Source organism: Chlamydotis macqueenii, chromosome 2 (genome assembly GCF_036417535.1).
Source record: "Chlamydotis macqueenii isolate bChlMac1 chromosome 2, bChlMac1.mat, whole genome shotgun sequence".
NCBI lineage: Eukaryota > Metazoa > Chordata > Aves > Otidiformes > Otididae > Chlamydotis > Chlamydotis macqueenii.
Window position 1 is genome coordinate 29127318 of NC_141557.1, and position 22709 is coordinate 29150026.

The following is a 22709-nucleotide window of genomic DNA, read 5'->3' on the forward strand; positions in this document are numbered from 1 at the left end:
GATGCCTGGAAGCATTTCTGTTTTCAGTGAGAACCTCTGTTAACATGACACAATCCCTTTAAAATGCAGACATGCACTCAGCAAATTTGATAAGCCCTGAGATGAATTTAGATGCACAAAGATGGTGAAGTAGTCTAATCCTTCCTACAGAAGATGATGTTTAAACAAATTTATTTCATTCAACGAAACACCTGGGCAAGCTTATTTAATATGGTCTTTGCATTTAATTATCTCCGCTCAAGGAGCCCTTGCCATATTTCTAAATATGATTATTTTCTTTCCTATTAATTATTTTAAGATCCTCAAAGGAAACCTGGAGAGAATTTTTTTTTTTTTAAAAGGGCTCTTAATTAACCTGAGCCACCAGAAGTAATCTTTTGGAATAGAGAAGCTGGGATATGGGACTGAAAATAAATACTACTTTAAAAACCAGACTCTCTACATGAATAATCAATAATAGCTGTTAAAACCTGGAAGGAATTCTGTATGAATGAATTGTTGCTAGGCATTAGTATGAGAAAGGCACACTTACACATTAAATTGGAGAAAAGACAAAAAAAAAGAAAAATAATTCTGTGAAGAACTCAATATGGTCAAAATTATTGGCAGAAGTCAAGGAAGTATAAAATTATGATATAGCCAGAGAACAACACAGGCCAGAGTCAGCATCTCCAATTTTTTTTTTTTCTTCTCTCCTTTTGCTCTTGTGGGGTTGGGATAAACAAAGCTATTATTTCTGGGGAGAATTTATTCCCCAACATATTTCTGGCAAGCAATTTTACCAAGAGTGCTCTCACTGCACAATCCAATTACCCTCATACTTGCAAGAGGGAATACCATATACGAAAACAGGAGACCCTGTTCTCCCCACCACAACTGGAACTGCAATACCAGTGAGGTTTGGATCTTTTTATTCTAGATAGCAAATTTATAGACCATGGCAGCTCAGGCATGAGTAATCAGATCACTGCATCATCAGTACCACATGAAAGGATATTTGCAACACAGATTTGCACAGGATGAATGTAATTGTATGTATGTACCATCTAAAAGTCGCTTTGGTTGCCTAGGTACAAGCAAGAGGGGAATTGTGCCCATTTTAGGCAATTATTTAGTACTGCAATTCTAGGCTTCTCTCGTTTAATCATTCAACCTGTTACTTTGCTCCTCGAAAGGCTAAATAGGGTCTCACAAAGATCACACTACACGTGCCTCAGTCTTTGCAAGAAGCCAGACGACACCTCGTGCTATCAGTAACAGATTTGCCTTGTATTTCACTCCCTCTAGGAACTGCGTGTTCCACACTCCATAGGTGTGAAAAAGAATCAAAGACAGTTTTCCAACAGAAGTACTTTTGCCTTTTATTCTGTCAAGCAATTATAGAATTTTAATTTCCAGTCAAAGCGAATTAAGGTACCAGATCATACCACTGCTTCATCTAGACAGCAAATTAAGCTGTTTTATGCTACTCGCAAAACTAATTCAAAGTCAAACCTCACTATTGAAGACAGACTTGTTTTCTCCTAAGTTTTTCCAAAGACATGGAGTTTATTTCACTTTTCTGTAGACACTTTGTATAGGTGTTTATACTACCCTTTTATCACTATTGATCAATCAAATTCATCTGAAAAAAAAAATTCCCTTGGGCTCAGTCTTGGCATTGAAAGTGTGTGCTTTCTCTGGGAAACATTTAAAATTATAGGAAGTGCTCATGAAAGATGGGAAATAATGAAGGGAAAAATGTTTTCTGATTACAGAATCATAGAACAGTGTGGGTTGGAAGGGACCTTTAAAGGCCATCTAGTCCAACCCCCCTGCAAGGAGCAGGGACATCTCCAACCAGATCAGGTTGCTCAGAGCCCCGTCCAGCCTGGCCTTGAACGTTTCCAGGGATGGGGCATCTACCACCTGTTCCAGTGTTCTACCACCCTCAGTGTAAAAAATATTTTCCTTATATCAAGTCTGAATCTGCCTCCTATTTTAAAACCATCACCCCTCATTATATCGCAACAGGCCCAGCTGAAAAGTTTCTCCCCATCATTCTTACAGGCCACCTTTAATAATCTGTGTTTGTGTTCTTGTAGCTGAAGATATTGTCAAAATTGAACTGAAATATATTGCTATTTTATTTGTCACAGAATTGGATTCAGGCCATTCCCAGGGATGGCACGCTGGATGAGGCAGCAGCATGAAACCCACGTTCCTCCCATTCCCCCATTTACTAAGCGGCAGTCAGTCCAGCGCATCAGTAGTCTCTCAAATCACCCTTAAATATTGTGGCACGACGTACACGTCTTACAGTGACTGTAAAGACGAAAGAGAACAGAAACCAGAGATTCTGGAGGGTCTGGAAGAGGGAGGTCGGTTGGTTGCATGGCGAGAGTCCTGCGGTCCTGGCAGCAGGTGGAAGGGCCCACAGAAGGCCACTGCCAGGCTTCCTGGACCCGCTTGGCCCCCGCACACTGTAGCCCTGACAGATGGCCACCCAGGGGCTGCTCCCCTGCCTGCGGCGGGCTCCGGGCCTGGCTGCGGTCCGCAGGACCCCCTGCCCCCTCCCCGGGCCCGGTTTATTTCAGCCACCGCGGCCCCTGACAGGAGGCCGGTGCCGGCCGCCCTGGCCCTGCCGCCGCACAAGAAACCCACCGGGTGTCACGGACACGCGGGTGGGCCCTCCACGCGGGGGGCAGCGGGGCGAAGTGGGCGGGGGGCCGGCGCTGGAGCGGGGTGAGGAGGAGGAGGAGGAGGAGGAGGAGTGGAAAAGAGCGGAGAGGGGAAAAGCAAGGGGGGCGTGAAGGAGCGGGGGTGAAAGGAGAGTGAGCGCAGAGGAGGCGGCGGCGGGGAGCGGAGCGGGACGGCGGCGAGCGGCCCGAGCCAGCAGCAGCTGCCGGCGGGCGAGGTGCCCGGGCCATGGCGCGGCGGGACGGCGGCGGCGGGAGGGGCGCGCCCCGCCTGCTGCTCTGGCTGGCCCTGTGCGGGCTGTGGCGCGGCGGCGAGGCGGGCGCCCCGCCTGCCCGCGGGCCGGCCCTGCCCTTCGGCGCGGGGCCGGCGGCGGCCTGCAGCCCGCGCTGCCAGCACGGCGGGCTCTGCCTCGGCAACGGCACCTGCCTCTGCTCCAAGGGCTACGAGGGCGAGCTCTGCCAGCACGGTAACGGCCCGGCCTCGCACTGCGGGGTGCCGGTGGGCGGGAAAGCGGCGGGGACCCTCGGGGCGGAGCAGCCCCTGGGCGGTGGCGGGCTGGGAGAGGTGAGAACGGCTCCAGGCCGCCCGGAGAGCCCGGCGTGGCGGACGCCCGGCCGTGGCTGTGGCTATGGGACCCCTTCGTAGGTGGCGGTGCCTAGGGAGGCGTCTGGGCCTGAGCAGGTACCGGTGTTACCTCTCCGAGCTGTCAGCCTTCCTGCAAGTAATCCCTCCGGAAGGTCTGAGGAGCTCGGGTTTGGATCTGGTGCGAGAAGTTGGTGGATAGATGCCAGGGGGAATGCAAATAAGGTGGGGTGGAAGAAGAGGGTTAGAGTCACCCAGTTTCTGGTGAGGCGTGGCAATGATAGCACATTGCTAGAGCACAACCGAGAGCCGGCTCCTTTATGAAGACACTCACGCAGGTGAGTAGACCCAGCCGTTGGAAATGGCCGTACTGTCAGTAGGCAGCATTTTACCACTTGAACGTTGGGTAAGCGTCCGCTTACTGGACAGGCTTCTGCGTCGGCTTCTTTTTATCACTTTCTCTGTGCGTGTTTAAATACTTCCCTGAGCAAGGAATGATGCTTTTAGAAGCTTGATGCCTTTCCGAGCCTCAGCAATGTTAAACTGATATTTCTAGGTGCCATTGGTGAGAATAGTACTAACAAAAAGACCAAAAAAGTCTGTAGAAATAGGCTATTTTCTGAATTTCTTGTTATTTAGAATATGTTGTTCTTTAAAAGTACTGGAATTTACTTCCTAGATGTTACCTGACCTGCAGAGTCATTTGTACATCCCATTTCCATGGTAGGAGGTGTAAAGCTAGGGTGAACTGAAGTCTGTTCCTGTTGATTTCCAAGGGGAGACAGAATATTTTTGAAAATGTCACCCAATATTGTGAAGGTAAACAATGGGGAGAAGAGTTTTAGTTTAAGCTGTGTTTAATGTAACATGCTTGATTTCTAGTTTCTTTCTTCAAAAGTTTAACTGCAGAGCATTGTGGCTATTAATTGCTAAAAATCACTCAATATCAGGAGTTCTTTTACTTCACATGTTCTCCTGTGGGAAGAGGTGGTATAATCTGTACAATATTTGTTCTAGTTCGCAATGCCCTTCATTTAAAACGTGATTTTTTTTTTTAAACTATGAAATGAGATGCTGAAAATTTCATTCAGCACTGTAATCATTCATTGAGCATTGTTTCATTTAGAAGCTAAGGCTAGCAGGTGGTGACAAATGAGGTATAGCTAATGTGCTGCATAGTGGAGTTGAATAACCATGCTGTATGCACTGTTCCAAACAACTGTTGGATCCTAGACATTTTTGGGTGTAAGGGAGATGTGAAAGATTGTTGGAGATGCAGATCTATTTTTGAGCTAGAGAGGTAAACTGTCAGGAATTGTTAAGGGAACCACTGAATGCTCTGGTAAGGTCATCAATCTAGAAAAAAAACCCAGATAAATTAAGCTTCATACCTTGTTCTGTCAAGAAAACTGAGCTGAAAAATATGTAAAATAACACAGAAATAGTGTTGTTTTGTTTTTTAAATTGAGAGCTGCTCTATGGCATTTCCAATGAACTGAAAGTGTTGGGTAAAACAGTTATGCAGAGCTGAGTGCTGAATGGCTCTTTTATGCGTGCCTGTGTCCTTTATTTGCGTGCAAATACTCATTCTGCAGATACTAATGTGAAAAATCCGCTGCTCTTCAGTTGAGTTGCTTGAGAATGCTGTAAGTATATGACAGCAAAATCAGTGTGATGTTACTGCTCCTTTTCCCTTCCCTCTATTTCAGACTTCTCACCCATCCAGTCAAAGCATGAAGCAATGTGATAGAGAGAGCTCATCTCAAACCTCATTCAGATGAGACTCTCTGGGCTGATTCACGAATTACTTATGAGTATCAAGAAGGTCTATGAGATAGGTAATTTATTTTCAGTCTGACTGGACTTACCCAAAATTTTGCAAAATGAAGATTTTTATTTGTGCCTTATCCAACCTGTTCAAGCTGTTAGCAGTAAAAAAGTTGCAGAATCTGTGGTGATCATAGATGCTTTTCTCCCAGCAGATAATTACAGTTATGGCAAAAGTTACATTTATCTCAGATGATTTCTAAACAATTTCAGAAAGGTCTCTGAGAGGCCAGCTGAGGCAAAAAAAAAGAGGGAGGAGGAGAAGGAAGTGCTGACTTACTTCTGAGGACATTTTGGAGAAGAGGTATGAGGAAGTGAGCGTGTAGTTTTTCTGGAGAGGTACGCAGGAATCTAGTAAAGAGTGAAGTCTGATATTTCATCTTAAGAATCAGAAGATGCCCCTGAAGTTGCAGCATTTTTTATGAAATAATTTCTTCTTATCACCTCTTTTCTCACTTGTCATTTCTTGACTTCAATTATCAAAAACGTCTTTGGCAGTCCAGCTGTGTTCCTTTGTTCCATTTTAATATGGCTTCTTCTTCTGCCTGTTCTGTCTAGGAACCAAAAGCTTCCTTAGTTTTGAGTAGGTTTCCTGGGCAGGGAAACTATTTAATCTGATCGGCAATATGGGATGGCAGAGCAAATACATCGTAGGAAACGTGAAGACAAACTGAGTACTCAGAGACTAAAATAATGCAAATTTCTTACGTACTTAAGTAGTAATTTTGATAAGCTTCACCAATATTTATCCAAGCTTTGTTTGTTGTCTGTCTTCCAGCAACATGTTATCCAAAATGCAAAAATGGTGGGGAGTGCCTCAGACCTGGAAAATGTAGATGTCCACCTGGCTATGGCGGCAGATACTGTCATAAAGGTGAGTAAGACCCAAACAAATTGTAGCTTGGAAAGACAAAGAGTTTGGAAACAGACAAAATTAATTTGGGACACCTTAAGTCCAGGATCTAATGCACTTTGAAATAATGACCTTAATTTCTTAGACCTCTGACCTTACTGTTAAAAAATTCATGGCCTGGAGGCTCTGCATGCTTGCAGGAAGACAGGGTGGAGTATATGTACTGAAATGCGTTGTGAGAATCTGAGAGAATTTTGTTCCTTGGAAAATACCTTGTTTATGTGGTATGTAAATATTCTATTTAGCCTTATAACAGACTCTTTCTAAGTAATTTAATGAAATTACTTGTATAGATACCTATTTCTGCAGTAGGTGATTGAAAGTTTTGTGTAGTATCTGGAAGACAGTAATACTCAGGGCACGTCACTAAAGATATGCGTGGCAATGTGTTGTTGATGACTAATGGGAGATGACAGGTGGAGAGTAGCAAAGATCAATTTTTATGGTTTTGTGAAGCCTAGTGAATATATGCGTGGATTGGAAAAGGCAATCCAAGAAAACAGTGTTGTGTTGTTATGAACTGATCAGACTACTGATAATAACTTGAGTTCTGGGATGAAAGGGGAAGAAAACTTGAAATAGTTTGGGGGAAAGTTATGTAGTAGACAAGATACCCTCAGAGAGTGAAGGAAAAGAAAGCATTCTTTTCCTTTCAGAAGAAAAGCTTCAACCTGACACTTAAAAAAATTCTAGAAGTTCTTTCTGAAAAGAGAGTTAGTTGGGCAGTTGTCACTGTGCTGAGAACTTAATAAGCATTCTGTCTGACTGTGGTCACAGCAGCTAGCAGCACCTCACAAGATTCCCTATTTATGCTTGATGTTTCTTCTGTGGGCATTTTCTTTATTTCCTTCAAATGTGAAATAGCTACAAGAGTTTACTTGATGTGTAACCTAATAGATACTTAGGGAAGGAACTCGGCTAGCTTCTGCAGCTCTCTGGAGTCTTGTTGTTGTCGGGTTGTCTGGGTTTGTTTGTTTTTTTTGTTTTATTTTTTGATAAAGCGGTATTTGGTATTTTATGAAGAAAGCAAGACCTGCGTGTACCTAACATGGTAACATCTGTCTAAGTTTGCAGAAGCTTAAACTGTAGCTCTGGGATGTTAACTAGACTGAATGGGAATTCAACTGCCAGTGATATTAACTTGATATAAAAATTGTTAACCTTGTAGAGGAATATAAAAAATAAGGAAGTGTCTTCTAATGAAGATCTGTATAACATAGTGCTGTTGTATAACACACTGGGAAGTAACTAGTCATTTTGAATAGACATAATAGTGTTCGCAGCAATAAGGTAAACTGGAGCATGGTCAGCTTCCTTTTCCAGCAAAAGGATTTTAATTTTTTTCTTAATATCTTAAAACCTAATTGAAAGTTTAGGTTTGTGGGGCCTTGGCAGGGACCCCACAAGAAGACGGAACTTAACGTTCTCAGAAGAGCCTAAATGAGAAGCAAGGTGAGAAGTACTAAAATAGAAAAAGCAGAGTTAGGGTTCAGTTTATGCTAATGCTACAGTCTAGACTTGGATTTGTATCTGAGTAAAAGTCCTGCATGTATCTGTTAGCATGTTATCTCTGTAAGGCAAAGGATGTGCTTGTGCTCAGCTTTGAGGTGGAGTACTGTGGCATACGGAGCCTGGATGTATGAACTTGCAGTGTGGTGCCATGTGCTATTACAGAATCACACAGAAACACAGAGTGGTTGATGTTGGAAAGGGCCTCTGGAGGTCATCTTGTTCAACCTCCCTGCTCAAGCAGGGCCACCTACAGGCTGTTGCCAAGGTCCATGTCCAGATGGCTTTTGAACATGGCTTTCTCCAAGGACAGAGACTCCACAACTTCCCAGGGCAACCTGTGCCAGTGCTTGGTCTCCCTCACTGTGAAGCCATGCTGACTATTCATAATGATTTTCTTGTCCTTAATGTGCCCAGAAATGGTTTCCAGGGTCAGTTATTCCATTACCTTACCAGGGATTGAGGTGAGACTGATCAGCCTGTAATTCCCTGGGTCCCCCTTGCCCTTCTTGAAGATTGGAGTGATATTTGCTTTCCTCCAGTCTTCAGGCACTTCTCCCACTCACCACAATCGATCAAATACAATCAATATTAAATACATTAACTTATATTCTGTGACAAACAAATATGCAAACAAGCTTTGAAGAGCTTTTCTACCTTGCTGGAGTTGACTTGCATGTCCTTGAGTGTTTAGCATTTGTGCCAAAAATCTGTTAGGTGAAATTATGCTCGAAACTTGTGGTAGAACAGAGATTTGGATGCTTTTCTACCAAATATCAAGCAGACATCCCAACTGTCAATCATTACAAAGAAGGATAGTTGTTTCTCTTCAGTACAGTGTAAGTAGCGTTATACATTTACATTCATGCTTGTGAAAGGATGCATTTGATTGTACAGAATAGGGATTATGCTGTATTTCAAAGATATGTGCACCATGGTTGATACCAATCATATGTCTGACATAAATAATGCTCCATTAATGGGGCCTTTAAGACTTTAATGTGTAGAGCAATTCTGGAATGAGGAGGCTGACTTAGATAGTTGGCCTTTGGGAAGGCACCACTCGACTATAGTCATAGGTTCATTTGTCAAAGTATTATCCTCTTCTTTTCTTCCTCTTGTTATGTGTAGGTCCTGTCAGGTAAGGAAATACGTGAATCCTTGACCACGTGTTACTGGTTACCAGCTGTGATTTGGCAAGATCAGTAAGATTATGCATGTTAGTAGTTACTGTGGTGTAACTGATGAACAGTTGGTTCACAGTTGGGGAGGGGAGAAGCTGTGCCCTAGTGATAATCATGTCTGCCTGTTGGTACTATCAGGTTAAATGCTCAACACGTTTTGGAGCACATGCTTAATTTTAACTGCATTTTGAGTTGGCATTTGCAGACGTGGTTCTGTCATCCTCACTCAATCCTTATGGAACCATGCCTTGCTCTGAAGAGTTGAAATTTTAGTCTTTGCAGATGTGATAAAATGAGTAGTTGATGGTAGGCCAGCTGTTTAAAGATAATTATTTGAAGTCCTATGCTGCTTCTGAAGTGCACTGCATATGCTGTTCTTACGCAGTAAGCTGTGAAGGAGGCTGTCAAAATGGTGGGGAATGCATCTCTGTCAATGGAGTTGTGAAGTGCCTTTGTGCTTCTGGTTGGACAGGATCAAGATGCCAAGAAGGTGGGTATCTGCGTTCATGAAAATATTTATATTGATTTTAAAAAATAACTGCAGTAACAGAAACATTTTTAAAGTATTAAGAGGCTAATAACTATGGAAATGTCATTGCATTGCTACAGAAACAAACCTACGTTATTGGTACATACTCAGACAAAATAGTGTCAAATTATTTTGCATTAAAATGTACATCTGTTAATATTTAAACCAAAATTCTTAACACATTACATAAGTATTTTTTTTCTATTTCCATGGTTCTGGAAATGCTGTTAGAGTTATACCAGTTGAGTATCTGGCCTGGAAGAAAATGTGTTTTGCCATTTTGATTTGTATCATTCTGAATCTTTCATTCTGTCGGGATTCTTTCATATCAGTTTTATAAATCCTGCTGACTTACCCATTCTTTTCTTCTAGCAATTTGTCCTCAAGGTTGTCGGAATAATGGAGCTTGTGTGGCTCCTGGGATTTGTAGCTGTCCAGCTGGATGGGTCGGTGGAGCATGTCACTTAGGTAAATGATTTCTGACATTTTTCATTTATCCTTTTCCCTACTTGTTTGATTTACCAATACAGTGTTCAAATCTTCAGTGCTTAAGAAAGCTGCTAGGAAAGTATCTTAGAATAGTAAATGAGAGCTGCTTCTGCATACTGGCGATCTCACAAAGTATCCGTAAGGAGTAGGTGGCTTTTCAGTTTGGTCAGAAAGATAGAACTCTTCCACTTTAAGTAAATTAAGATTCAGATTTTGATTGTCACCAAATTTAATACTTGGTATGTCTTGTCAGTATTTCTGAAATATTTTCTATAAACCGAGACCCCAGAATAAAGAACTGAAAATGGTCATTACAGAAACACTATCACTACTGATATGGGTTAGAAGCTTCATTAAATTTTACGAAAATGGAAAATGGAAACTCATTTCTCACTTTGAGGATATGTTGGCAGAACCAGCTCCAGGTGCTCTTAAAAGAGTAAGAGGAAGCCGGCTGTAATCAGGATTGGTACTGACTGACACTCTTGCTGAATAACCACTTGCATTTTCCCAAATTTTGATTCACAAAAGTAGATGATGATTATAAAAACTTTAATCTACCCTTTTCTGGCAGGGCCTTGTATGCTTATAACAGCACTGCCCTGATGCTAAAGGCAATCATCCTGAGACTGTCAAAAGGAAAGGGTTTTTTTTGTTTGCCCTGTGGGAGACCCAGAGAAAGCTCATTTAAACATTGCTTTTGAACTGGATATCTTGGATGCAAGGTCTCCAGATTAAATCCTCTGCATCTGAAATTTTTGTGTGGCTGTGGGAATCCAAGTCAGCTAGTGTTAGTTCTTCTGCAATACATACAGTCAAGCAAACATTAACAATTAATACTTTAAAGTTCCCATTTGACCAGTAAAATGCTTATCCTTTGTATTCATCAGTGTATCAAGATAGAGGGTGATATTAAAAGGTTAGTATGGGAGATGCTTAGCTCCATTCCCTGCACCAGCAATAATGGTAGAAATGTTCAGGTTCTTAATGTCAAAATAATCACTGCTCCTGAACTAACTAGATCTGCATTCAGTTTGACTTCTATTGGTGCAGATGCTCATGAGCGAATTGCAGTCCCTGGCTTCTTACCTGAACTGGTGCGTAGCCAGGGGACAACTAAAGCTGTGCCTACTGAGTCCTCCTCTGGCTTCTTTTGGGGGAACAGAAAGGCAGTGTGTGAGCAACAGCTAGTATGTGGCAACTGGTTCCTGGTGGATGTGGATCCAGAAACCAGCTTGAATAAGTTTCAGCAGGAATTTTTATTGTTCCCTCACTTTCATGGATGCATCCATCTCAAAAATAGCCTATGCCTTAAAGAACACAGAAATTATAGTATTTTAAGAGGGGAGCAGAGCATGAATAAGAGTAGACGTACTGTGGCTGTATTCCAGTGCAGGCTGTGATGCCATAAATTGAGAGGCATTGCTTTTCAGTTCCTCCATTATGCTTTTATTTATACTGTCCCCGTGTGGTCACCAGGGAACAATTTTGCTAGCACAGTGAGACAAAGGAGAAAAATGATCTCTGTTGTGCTGAAGACATACTATGTATCTGGTGTCTCATTTCAGCTGTATGTAAACTACCTTGTCAACATGGAGGAAAATGCATAGCTCCCAACGTGTGCAGATGTCGACTGCCGTACTCTGGTCTACAGTGTACAAAGAAAAGGAAGGAATGAAACAACTTCAGCAAAGACAAGCTGCATGTAAATCTTCATACAGAAATGAAGTTTGTAGCAGTGGGAGACCTTAAAACAAACATGGTAACTAATTGATTTCAGATAGCTTTTTGTCTTCAGTATATTAAGTAAATGCTTTTCTGTATGAAGGAAGAGTATTGCTGATTGTAACAAGCTGTTGTAAGTATCCAAGTGTGTGTAGTGTACGGCACACGTTTTCTTCTGTTCTCATTTTTTCTTTGTAAGCAGAAGTATTATGTCTTGGTTGATACAGCTGACCTTGAAATAAAATTTACTCTTCAAATAAAGTACCTCAGAATAGATCTATGCTCTTCTTTTTGATTATTTTTCCCCCTTCGACTAGAATTATTGTGTTATACTGATGATGTGTTTTTAAAAAGCACATGAAACAGAACATCCTTAATTCCGATCATCAGAAGTGGCTGTTAGTTCAAGTATAATTTACCTTCAATAAGATTACACAGTTGCAAACGCAAACTTGCAGAGTTTGCATCTTTCTGGAGCATCAGCAAACTGCAAATCATCTTATTAAAATCCCGGTTATCGCTTTCTGTATGCTTCCTGCCCCTCCCCCCCAATCAGATTTGGATCTTGATCAGTTAAGCAATATTGAAAAACAAAACACAGTACTTGTTCAGACAGTTCCACTGTTACTTTCTAAAAGCTTAATCCATACTGATACTCTTTTAGAGTCCTTATCTTGACTAGTTCTACAATCATATTATCTCATCATCTCTCCACTTCCAATTATTTCTTTTCCTTATCCCAGTAAGATGGAAATGTGTTTATCTCCCTTCTGGTGATGTAGATGTTGATGATTCATTCCTATTCAAGATTCTGTTGTTACAGGAGAAATATAATGGGAGGCTACAGACTGGCAGTGAAGAAAAGCCATGTCTGTCACAAATCACCTGTGTGGAGGAAAGTGAGGCTTGTCTTCTAGAGGTGTTCCAGTTTGGCCTCATTTAGGTTTTGCAGCCTTTTGAACAAGCTGGAGATCGGACTGAGACTCCTATGTTCATTGTTCCATGTCTCATCTGTGCTTTTTCTTGAAGGCTACAGTTGAGGAAGGTTTTGCCAAAACATGCAAGTTGAATCAGTCAACTTTCTGGATGATGCCCAAATCCATTAATTTTTGAGAGACAGATGGATTTTCATTGCCTTCTAAGTGAAACTAGAATTTGGGATGGGAGAATTTCAGCTATTCATTACTTAAACCCATTTGCCTATGCATTATTTTAATCCATTTGATGGCTTAACACTGTATTTGTGTATAAGCTCCCTTACTAGAACATGTAGCTTTCATAGGCAGAGTGACTTCTATGGACATGTTTCTCCAGCGATTATAAGCCACCAAGCATTGACAAGCAGCAAAGGAAATGGGGTCTTCTCAGTTCACAACCTTCTCTAAGAGAGAGCCCAAGCATACTGAGGGCAAATGAAAGACAATGCCAGAGTTCATGAAACTCCTGTTTTCTGTTACGAGCAATCCCTGTGCTGGGTAGTTGAGAAGCCTTCCTCTGCTCTTCCTTTGGAGGCTGTTGCATTTGGTCCAGATGAAACCCATTACAGATATGTGTTATGCAGGTTTTGTTGCCGGGGCAGGGGACAGAGTAAGAGCAGTGTATGTTTTTTGTGCTGCTTTTGCTGTGATACACTGGATACTTCAGATATGCCAGTGTAAAATGTGGTTTTCATGCATGGAACAAGGTGATTTCATCAACAGTTCTGGAGTAGGCTTTATGATGATAAAATTCTATGTCACAGTTCACTACAATGATCGCTCCATAATTTAGAAATTTAGGAGTTAAGTTGAATACCTTAGATGACAAACAGGGAAGTGAAGGGAAAAAGAATAATTGCCTCAGACTCAAGATTTCTGAGTAAATGAGCAGAAATATGTAAATGCAAAGAGGCATAATATCTCAGTACTGTTCCTGAAAAGACTGACTTCCACTAATAAAGCCAAAAGTGACATTATGGTGATTAGAAGCCAAAAGAGTTATTAGCATCGTTAGGAGCATGAGACCAGGAGCAGTCAGAGAGAGACCTGTAATAGGTGTTTTTGAGCAGGCCAGAACAAATGCTAATTTAAATAGTTCCCTGTTTAGAAATGTTTTAGGTAAGAAAGCAGCAATTTGAGGGCACACAGAATGTGATGGTGTATTTTAGAAATACTGTTTGAATGTAGCACCATCTACTGGCTGTAGGGTTCCTCGTTGGGCTTTTTTGGCTTTGTGGTTCTTTTTTAAAGAAAAATAACTTATATCTCGACAATGTTTTAAGTTTGTTTAAAAGTTAATTTTCTAGTAGTGATTTTAAAGTAGAACAGACTCAGAAGGACTGACTGTCCATGTCCCCAAATTATTATTTCCACAGTTCCACATACATTTACTAGAAGAGCTGTCAATATTCCTTGTCTTTTGTTTGTTTCCCACTCACTGGAGGACTGAACATACTTACTAGTTACAACACGTAATTCTTGGAGGTAGATGTAGCTTTCTGTGAAAAACTAGTTATGCATGCAGCTCAAAGGTCAGGAAAAACAATACAGAACAGGTTACCTCCCTTATTTATTAGAGCTAACTGCAACACGTTATATAGAAGCTCTGATCTTCACTAAAAACAACTGGAAAAATTGTAGTAGTAGTGCACTGCTTGCATTTTTGATAGTCTGTCTTTTTAGAGTGCGCATGGAAAGGTGAGAAGTGTTCTTAATTTACTTACATACACATTTCACCATTTCTGTTTTCTCTTTTGCTGTAAGTGGTTGCAGCAAGAATTGAGTTACTTGGTTTATGTATGTCTAAAAAAACCTTGATTAAACTGAGCTGTGGGTGGAAGTTCAGTAAAATGACTTGACATTGTCATACGACACCTTAACACAAGAGAAACAGCATAAACATCTTTAGTCATTAGTGACAATTTCTAACCGCTATGTTTGGTTTTGTATATGTACCCAGCTGTTATATTGAGAATTTCAACTTTGTATTTTCCCGTTTGGGCAAGTAATGGAGTGGATATATCCAATTCCATTGAATCATAGAATCATTAAGGCTAGAAGAGACCTCTAACATCATCAAGTCCAACCGTCAACCCAACACCACCACGCCTACTAATCCATGTCCTGAAATACCACGTCTACGCATTTTTTGAACACCTCCAGGGATGGCGACCTGCTCCAATGCTTGAATTTGTCAAGTGGCTTAAGCTTTTATATTGATTTACGTTAGGGTTTGTGCTGATTCTTCTTCATGGTTTGTTTTTGGTAGATAGAAATGTTCACTCACTTTCTGTTCTCAGCTATGAGAATATACAATTAATTTTTGTGAAAAGAAGGAGCCTTTCACATGGGGCCCACCTTTTTGTTGTGGTTTGTTTTTTAAGTCACAGCCAGCATGGATACAAATGTAGGAAACTGAGTCCTTGCTAAGATCTGTGGTATATTCTGTGATATGAATCCTGACTTCAGAAAAACGTTCATTATACTGCATTTTAAAGATCTTTTCAAGATTATCGGCAAAAGTCAACCTACACTTTCTGCTGGCCTACAGAGCGACTTCAGCGCAATCAAATAATAAATGGATAATATACACAGGTGCCTTCCAGCACTGTTTAGTGTTGAAAGAAATCATGCAAGAAAATTCAGTGAAGATACCTGTATTCTGTATAATGTGCTAAGCAGCACGGTAAGATCTTCAGTTTGGCACAAGTTGCCCTTTGTTCCATCAGACTAGAACCATGGCAACTCCTGCACTATGCAGGAGTTTGGGCCTAGTTTCAGATTGCATCATGCAACCTTAGAACCATTTTTTCACCCTATGTACACAAGCCCTCAATCTGCTTCTGCCCCCTCTTGTTAAACAGCAATTTTACTGCATTGTTACAACGTGCTTTCTAATTACAGTGAATTCTTTCATGTGTATGATGGACAATCTAGCAACAAGATAGTTTCAACTAATCACATAATTACTGGGCAGTTTTGAAGTGGCTGTCTGTCTTTATGCATGTACTAGTAATTTTTCTGCTTCATGTGCTTGCTGGAAAGCAGCACAGCCTAGCACTGAGCATTTTTAGCTACTGCAGCAAAACTCTGGCTGTGCTTTTGTTTGCACAGCTTGCATTTGGAAAATATAAAAGAAATAATTTCTGCCTTTAGAAATATTGCAAATAAGTAGAAAATATTAAAAGTCATTATTGAAACCCTCCCTTTATTCAGCCTGAAATCCTAGAAAGGCACATATATATTGATTCAATTTTGTGAATGGAGGGTTGCACAAACTCATTAACCAAAGCACTATTAACAGTGTTCCTGTCAGATGTTATCTCTCTCTTTAGCACAACACCTCTGTAACTGACAGGTGGAATGGGGGTTATTACAATATGAGATTACGCGATATCGGTGTGTTTGCATTTTCAGAACCTTGTGTATTCAAAGCATCATCCTGAGGCATCAGTTCCAATAGCTAGTCAGGTTTTGCTCATAGGGATCTCTGTGAGATGTGAGAAAGGAAACAGTTCAAGTGGAGTAGGTTTTAAATAATACAACAGTTCCCGGCAGATCAGGCTATCAGCCACTTGGATGCTCAATTTGTAGAAACTATGGAAACACTGAAACTTAAAATGCAAGTGGGAAATGGAAAACATTTTTTAAATATCCCAGTCAGGCACTTGGAAATCCATCAGGTATCATTCTAGAATGACACTGAGCTCTCACAATGCCAGCTTACTTTGCAAAATGACTTAAGAGGACTATCAAAAGGTGAGAAGAAATCTAGGCACAGAGCAGCTAACAGCTATGATTTGGCAATCAGCATCCCACAGTGGCAGTAAATGGGAAAATGAGCTCCATTTTCTTCCCATTCAGAATCAGTGTATGTAAATGGAATAGTGCTCAAGAGAACAGGAAGTCATGACTTTTATTTTTTGTTTTAAAAACAAAAAAAACCAAACTGAAACAGTAAATTTCAATGGCTTAGCTAAAGATATGTTTGTATTTGTTACCAGAACTCAGTTGGTTGTGGCAAGAATTGAAATATCTTTCACAGCTCTAGGGGAAGATGGTGGTCCTCTGTAGGGAACTTCAGAAAAACTGGAATTTTATTTGTTCAAAAACTATCTGGCAGCGGGTAGGTGCTAACAGTTCATGGAGCAATAGAAAAAAAAAAAACTCTATGAAGTTTTACAAATAGTTTCTGATTTCATGTATATGGATGGCATGAGGTACAGCAAATTCTTCCTCTTATTAGCTTCCTATTTTAAAATTCAACATGGCTAAAAGCATTGCCAAACTTCTCTAAAAGACTCAAGGACAAAATATCCTTGTATTATTGAATGCCATCTCAAAATAGGGGCATAAAAGAGTCTTACAGACACAGAAATCATTCAGTAGCTGGGTACTCAACTTTGTGAGTGTAAGTAATAGGAAAGTCAAAACAGAAGAGTGATATCTGGCTCCTGAGTACAAAGGCTTGCCATAGATAAACCAGAATTATTCTACATCTGGTTGACAACAACACATACAACCTTCCCTCCACTGTTAGTAGCCAAATCTTGTCTGAGGTTCCCCTTCCTTCCTCACTCCTAGCTAGTCATTATAACAGACTGACATAAATACGAGACAAAGAAGAAGAAAATAGTTCTGCTTTTTCTTCTGTATGCTGTCAAATAATATGTATGGAAATGATGTTTGAAAACAGAAGGTACCATTCACAAGTGATGAAGTGCTGCCTCCTTTCTTAGAGACACTTAGCAGCTCTTACAATCTTTCCCACAAAGGAAACTTCATAATCCAGTTGACTACATCAACAAACTGCAGAACTTTGGGTTTGCATCATTCATCAAGTCTGAGAGCCCAGTGAAGAATCAGAGGCTGTGGGGTTTGTGCATGAGGTAGCAAAAAATTATAGAAATATACGTATGTTCTAATGACTACAAGATTGTATTGAAGCTCACCAAAATTCACAACTGTAATAAGAATCTTTTAAAATAATGCTTCTGGATATTCCTTCCACTTAAATAAACTCTGTGATTGCCTTCAACCCCCTTGCTATTTTCAAGTCTCATACATCCGTGCAGCATTGCAATTTAATTGATACACTTCTTTTCTTCAACCACGATGCCTTTGTACCTTGGAGAGAAAAATAAATAAATAAGTGTAAAAAGAGGCTTTAATGACATAGCCCATTTTTATGATAAAGTTTAAGAGACAATTTTAACGAATCTCTGCTTTCCTGATATGCAGAAAAACAACATTAAGTTCAATTTGTGCATATAGTTTGTTCATTTCTTTAAGAAAATGTGCCATTTTGGTCAGTGTATGATACAGCACTGTCTGCCAGATCAGCAATGTATTTCCAAACTGAACACATAGTAATGCTTTGCGGGATATATTTATGTAAACATTTAAATCAAAACTATTTCTTTTTTTTTTAGGTCACATTTTGGAAATCCATATTGCAAACATTATAGTCTTATCTTTATAGGATGTGCAGTTTTGTATTTTCAAAATGTTGTTTTGAAAATGTGTATAAGCATTTATTAACTGTTTAAATTTCTTAAACATATTTGCTCCCTCTCGAGCAAGTTATCTGCTACCTGACCACAAATGGTATTGGCATTGTATACTGGACTTGCTAAAGTAGAAAAAGGATCTGAACTCCCAGTAGTTTCAACGGGGAGAAAGTGAGGCTGGATGAAAGTGAAACCATTGCACTCTTCCCTGTTTTTTACCCATTTCTCACTAAAAATGCCTGCACATGTAGCAGTCACATTAAAGGTTTAATTTAAAGAGATATAATGTAGCACAGTACTAAAAGGAAAGGAAAGATGGGAAGGATTGAATATGCTATCTTCGCTGCAGCAGGAGACCAAAGAACTAAATTGCTTTTAAAAGAAAACACAGTACAAGTGTGAAGAGTGGCATGTAATTAAAGATGAATGTAAAGGAACAGCAGCAGCATGCTGTGCTAAAATCAGCTAGGCTATGTCCCAAGTCCACCAAATGAATTCTGCTGGCACCAGAAGTGTCTAAATATGTTGAAATTAAACAGGTGCAAGAAGAGTAGAATGTGTTCTACTTCAGAGGTCACAAAAAGGTTAAGTTGTAATGAAATGTTTTAATTAAATTACCTCAGTGAATGACTGTCAGCACTCTACAACAGAAGATTATGTGACAAAACAGAGAAATGGTCATCACTCACTATAATGGAAAAAAAAGTAAAGCTATTCTCAAAGTTACACTGGAGAATCAGGAACGTTTGTATAGAACAGGGATGAACTGAGTGACATTGTAGGTAGTTAGTTGAAAAAGATCAGGGCTTGACTTGACACAAGCTAAGGAAGTCAGCAGTGGGATACCCTTCCCTAAAATGGAGCCAGACACTGGAAAAAAGAATAGTGGTTGTTATGAACAGGATACTTATAAATTCCTGCTGCAGCTGCTTAGGGAATGACAAGAGATAATCAGCTTAATTTGAAACAAAGGAAATTTACTTTAGGTGTTGAGAACAATTCTGTAAATATTAGAGCCTATAAATTAATAGCTCTTAGTAATTTTTTGAATTTTCCCTCACTGGAGACTGAAAGGAGGAAATCAGACAAAAAAACATTTGGTGTATTTTGTGCTGCTTCATTGGGCAAGGGTGGACTAGATAATGACTCCCAAATCGCTGTATCTGTGATGGTGTCTTGACTCGTCACATACCTGAATTTTCTTCCCACAGAGGACTCCAGTATAACCAGGACGACAAGAGCACACGTTAGGCAATACACACTTGCCTCCGAACAGACATTTCTGGTTGCACACAGCTAAAACAAGAGAGGTACATAGGTGGCTTTATTCTTGAAAACAACTTGGTGAAGGAAAAGTGGCTGCCATCTCTATATACTTATTCTGCTTGCTTATAGGAGCTGAGTACTTGGTAAGTATTTTCACCAGGAAACACCCCTCAGTGTAAGAAGACTTCACACTCGTGTGGAGCTAACAATGTTCTCATGCCTATCCCATCCCCCTTACGCTTCAATGCAGATTTAATATGGGAACAGGCTGAGGGCACGAATGAGACTGAGCGAGGGACAGGAGTAAGGTGTTTTTTAACGCGTCCTACTATTTCAAGCTATTGCAATGGCCTCTCAGGGCTGTTGCAGCAGCATACAGTGTTAGAGAAAGCCACTGCATACTGCCATGGTCCCAGATTACCGTCATATTCTGGAGGGCTTCAGAATAGGTAGAAAAATCTCTATTCTTTATCCTGCCTTCGACACAAATTTGGGTTAGAATACAGCCAAAGTGTAGGACTTCTAGGCTATGTATGGCTGAAGCAGTCTTATCTGTGCCAAAGCAAAAGGTTCACACATCACACCATTCTTACGTGTTTGACACTGGATTCCTTCCCACAGCGGGGGACAATGACACGTACTTGGTCCAATACACTCCCCACCGTTCTTGCATTCCTGAAGACAGATTGCTGCACAGACATCATCACAAAGTTTGGTTATATCTCGAGTGATTACTTTTACTTATTATTTACATTTCAGGGTGGTCACAAGAGATTGAGTGCTTTCCATACACAAAAGTCACATCATCTTCACTGAAAATCTGTCTAAGATCAACAGGATATTAAAGAAGAGACGCAACTAGAAACAAAAAGCCCTACAGGCAAAGCAAGCACTGAGATGTTCTGATGCATCACAGATTGCTACAAAAGCCTGAAATACTGAATTAAGTCAGCACTACTAAATGCCTTTGTTTTTTCCAAATTTAGCTTTCTAAAACTCAAACCTTAGTGAGAGATCTTTTGTCTGTCATGCAATTTAACACATAAGGAACCAACTCATGAACATTCAATCCAAAGTTATTTTCTATGACCCATTTTTCCACTCATTTGTCCCTGCTTATTAAGCCATAATCTAAACCACTATTATTTCTCATTGGTTAATTGAGTGATAATCAAATCTCTCTTCCATAGTGTCCAAGAATATCTCACCCCTGTCAATATCAGTAATTTTTTTTCAATAAAACTTTCCAATAATTACAGAAAGTAATACAGGGCAAATTGTTTTTCCCTCATGCCATTAGAGAGCTCATTGGCCATATCAATATCCAAGCCTCAGAGGGGCACTCTGTCACACACTAACACTTTATCTATTGGATTTCTACCACCCATCCTTATGCTGATTTTCAAGCAGACCGTGCTTTTATCCACAGTGTCACATTTTATTTACGCACCACCAATTATCTTCATTAAGATACAATGTGACCCACAGCTATGCTACCATCACAGTCCTATTTCTACCTTTCCTAAAGAGCTTCTGCCCATTGCACCTTCTACCCCACGCACTTCCCACTGTGCTTCTAATGGTTTTCCAATCTTTCACTGTACTTTTTTTCTATTAAATCTGTCTGTATGTCCTACAGCACAAATTGAAATTCTTTCACTTCATTGACTCAGCTCTTCACAGAAATATAGATGTTTCTTATTTAAACGAGAACTAAGAAAGAAACAAATATTATTTCCTATCCAAGAATTTAAAAGCTATTTTGGTCTCACGATGCAGCCTAAGAACTGCATGGTATTAGTTCTCCATCCTAAATTTTGCTGCCCAGTTATAGACCATTATTTTTTCAATGTGTGTATATTCTTGAGTTCTTCAGCACTAACTTCATATCACTTGGGTGGACAGAGTTGTGCTTTAGTCATGTATTACTTTTAAGGTATGGTTCTCCTGTTAACTACAAGATACTTACGAGTGTTACACCTTTTTCCTCTCCATCCTGAAGGACAAGAGCAAACATTTGGCCCTACGCACCTTCCTCCATTCATGCACCGTGGCTCACAGACACCTTAAAATCCAAAAACATCAGCTGTTTAATACATTTATCTGATTACAGAACAATTTACTGGTTACTTTTGGATCCTAGGAGGATTTTAACACTGGCTTACTTTTTTCACATCTTCTGCCTGTGTACCCATCGGGACAAGTACAGACATTATTTCTCATGCAATGACCACCATTCTTACAAGGCGGGCTGCAGACAGCTAAAAGATACAAACAGCAGGAAAAGGCTGTAGTTTGCATTTTGTTTGACTAAACCATCACAAGCCTGCATCTACAGCAGAGACAGAATCAGATAAAAAGAGGTCAAGGTTGGCAACTGTACATGTACATGAGCAACCAGACCACACAATATACAATGGAACTAGTTGAACACTGCTCAAAAGTTTAGTGGAACACAAGGCAAATTTTGAGTCTCCTTTCTCCTTGGACATTCACTAAACCAGCCATAAAATCTAAAAAATAATGTAATCTCTGTTTTGCACCACTTCTCAGGTACTTGACTTGATTGTGAATTTTGTGTCTTGAGATAACAATGTTTTCTCACAGATTTCCTCATAATGGCAGCTAAGAGGGGAGGGAGAAAAAAAAAAAAAAAAAAAGAAAAAGATTACCGTTCTGACACTGGGCACCAAAGAATCCATGCAGACAGAGGCAAACATCTGGCTTAGTACAGGAACCACCATTGAGACACACGGGGTCACACATCGCTGCAGAAAGATGGTCAGGAAGAGTAGGAAGCATGACATAAAAAAAAAAAGTCTATAAAATACGTGCTTCTGTTGCAAGGACAGGAATTAAACACCTAAGATAACTGCAGGTAACACCATTCACATTAAATCTTTACCCACAATTTTAGGATCAGTATTAGGCTTTCTAGAGGTGCTGCTGGCAGCAGAACTAATGTGCAGAGACAAGAGGGAGCATGGAGGCTCCGTGGCAGTAAGCAGCCACCCATCACTCCTCTCTGAGCCATGCGGTTCCAAATTTCAAACCATGGGAGCTCCTACAGACACTTTCCCAGGAACACAGAAGTTGCAGGAGTGTTACCTGTACTGCACGTAGGTCCATACCACCCAGGTTTACACTGGCAGATGTCTGGAGTAAGGCATTCACCACCATTTTCACAGTGTCTGTTGCAAACCACTGCCATCCAAGAAGTTGGGCCAAAACAAAGGAGAAGGTGGTGGAAGGAGACAGGAGGCAGGGAGACAGAGAAAGAGATATGTTACAAATTATGCTTAATTCATTTTTCAGTTCTTTCCCAAATATTAACACTGGAAATAACATACAATTCCACCAGTTGAGGAGGATCTGCTGAATAGATTAATCCAGTCTCAAATCCATAAAAAGCTAGCACCAGACTCAAAAAGTAAATAAATTGTCTTTCCATGTAGTTATCCATGGTCTAGTTATATTCATTGTTAAAAATCTAGAAAATTTCAAATAAATTCTAAAAAA

General features: G+C 40.4%; 2 protein-coding genes across 2 annotated transcripts in view; one reads left to right on the plus strand and one right to left on the minus strand.

Moving 5' to 3' along the window:
• Positions 1–2873: 2873 nt before the first annotated feature.
• On the plus strand, positions 2874–11713 carry LOC104486819 (uncharacterized). The gene is made up of 5 exons (XM_086741784.1): positions 2874–3145; positions 5867–5962; positions 9080–9184; positions 9596–9691; positions 11281–11713. The coding sequence occupies exons 1-5, from the start codon at positions 2908–2910 to the stop codon at positions 11388–11390; spliced, it is 645 nt and encodes a 214-aa protein (XP_086597910.1). The 5' UTR covers positions 2874–2907; the 3' UTR covers positions 11391–11713.
• Positions 11714–17333: 5620 nt separating this feature from the next.
• Positions 17334–22709, minus strand: part of VWDE (von Willebrand factor D and EGF domains) — a 40243-nt gene continuing 34867 nt past the window's right edge. The window contains exons 25-31 of the mRNA XM_086741764.1: positions 22299–22394; positions 21863–21958; positions 21356–21451; positions 21160–21255; positions 19784–19879; positions 19117–19220; positions 17334–17541 (exon numbers count right to left, since the gene is read on the minus strand). Of these exons, the coding sequence (XP_086597890.1) occupies positions 17521–17541; positions 19117–19220; positions 19784–19879; positions 21160–21255; positions 21356–21451; positions 21863–21958; positions 22299–22394 (605 nt within the window). The 3' untranslated portion in view covers positions 17334–17520. The remainder of the gene's footprint in view (positions 17542–19116; positions 19221–19783; positions 19880–21159; positions 21256–21355; positions 21452–21862; positions 21959–22298; positions 22395–22709) is intronic.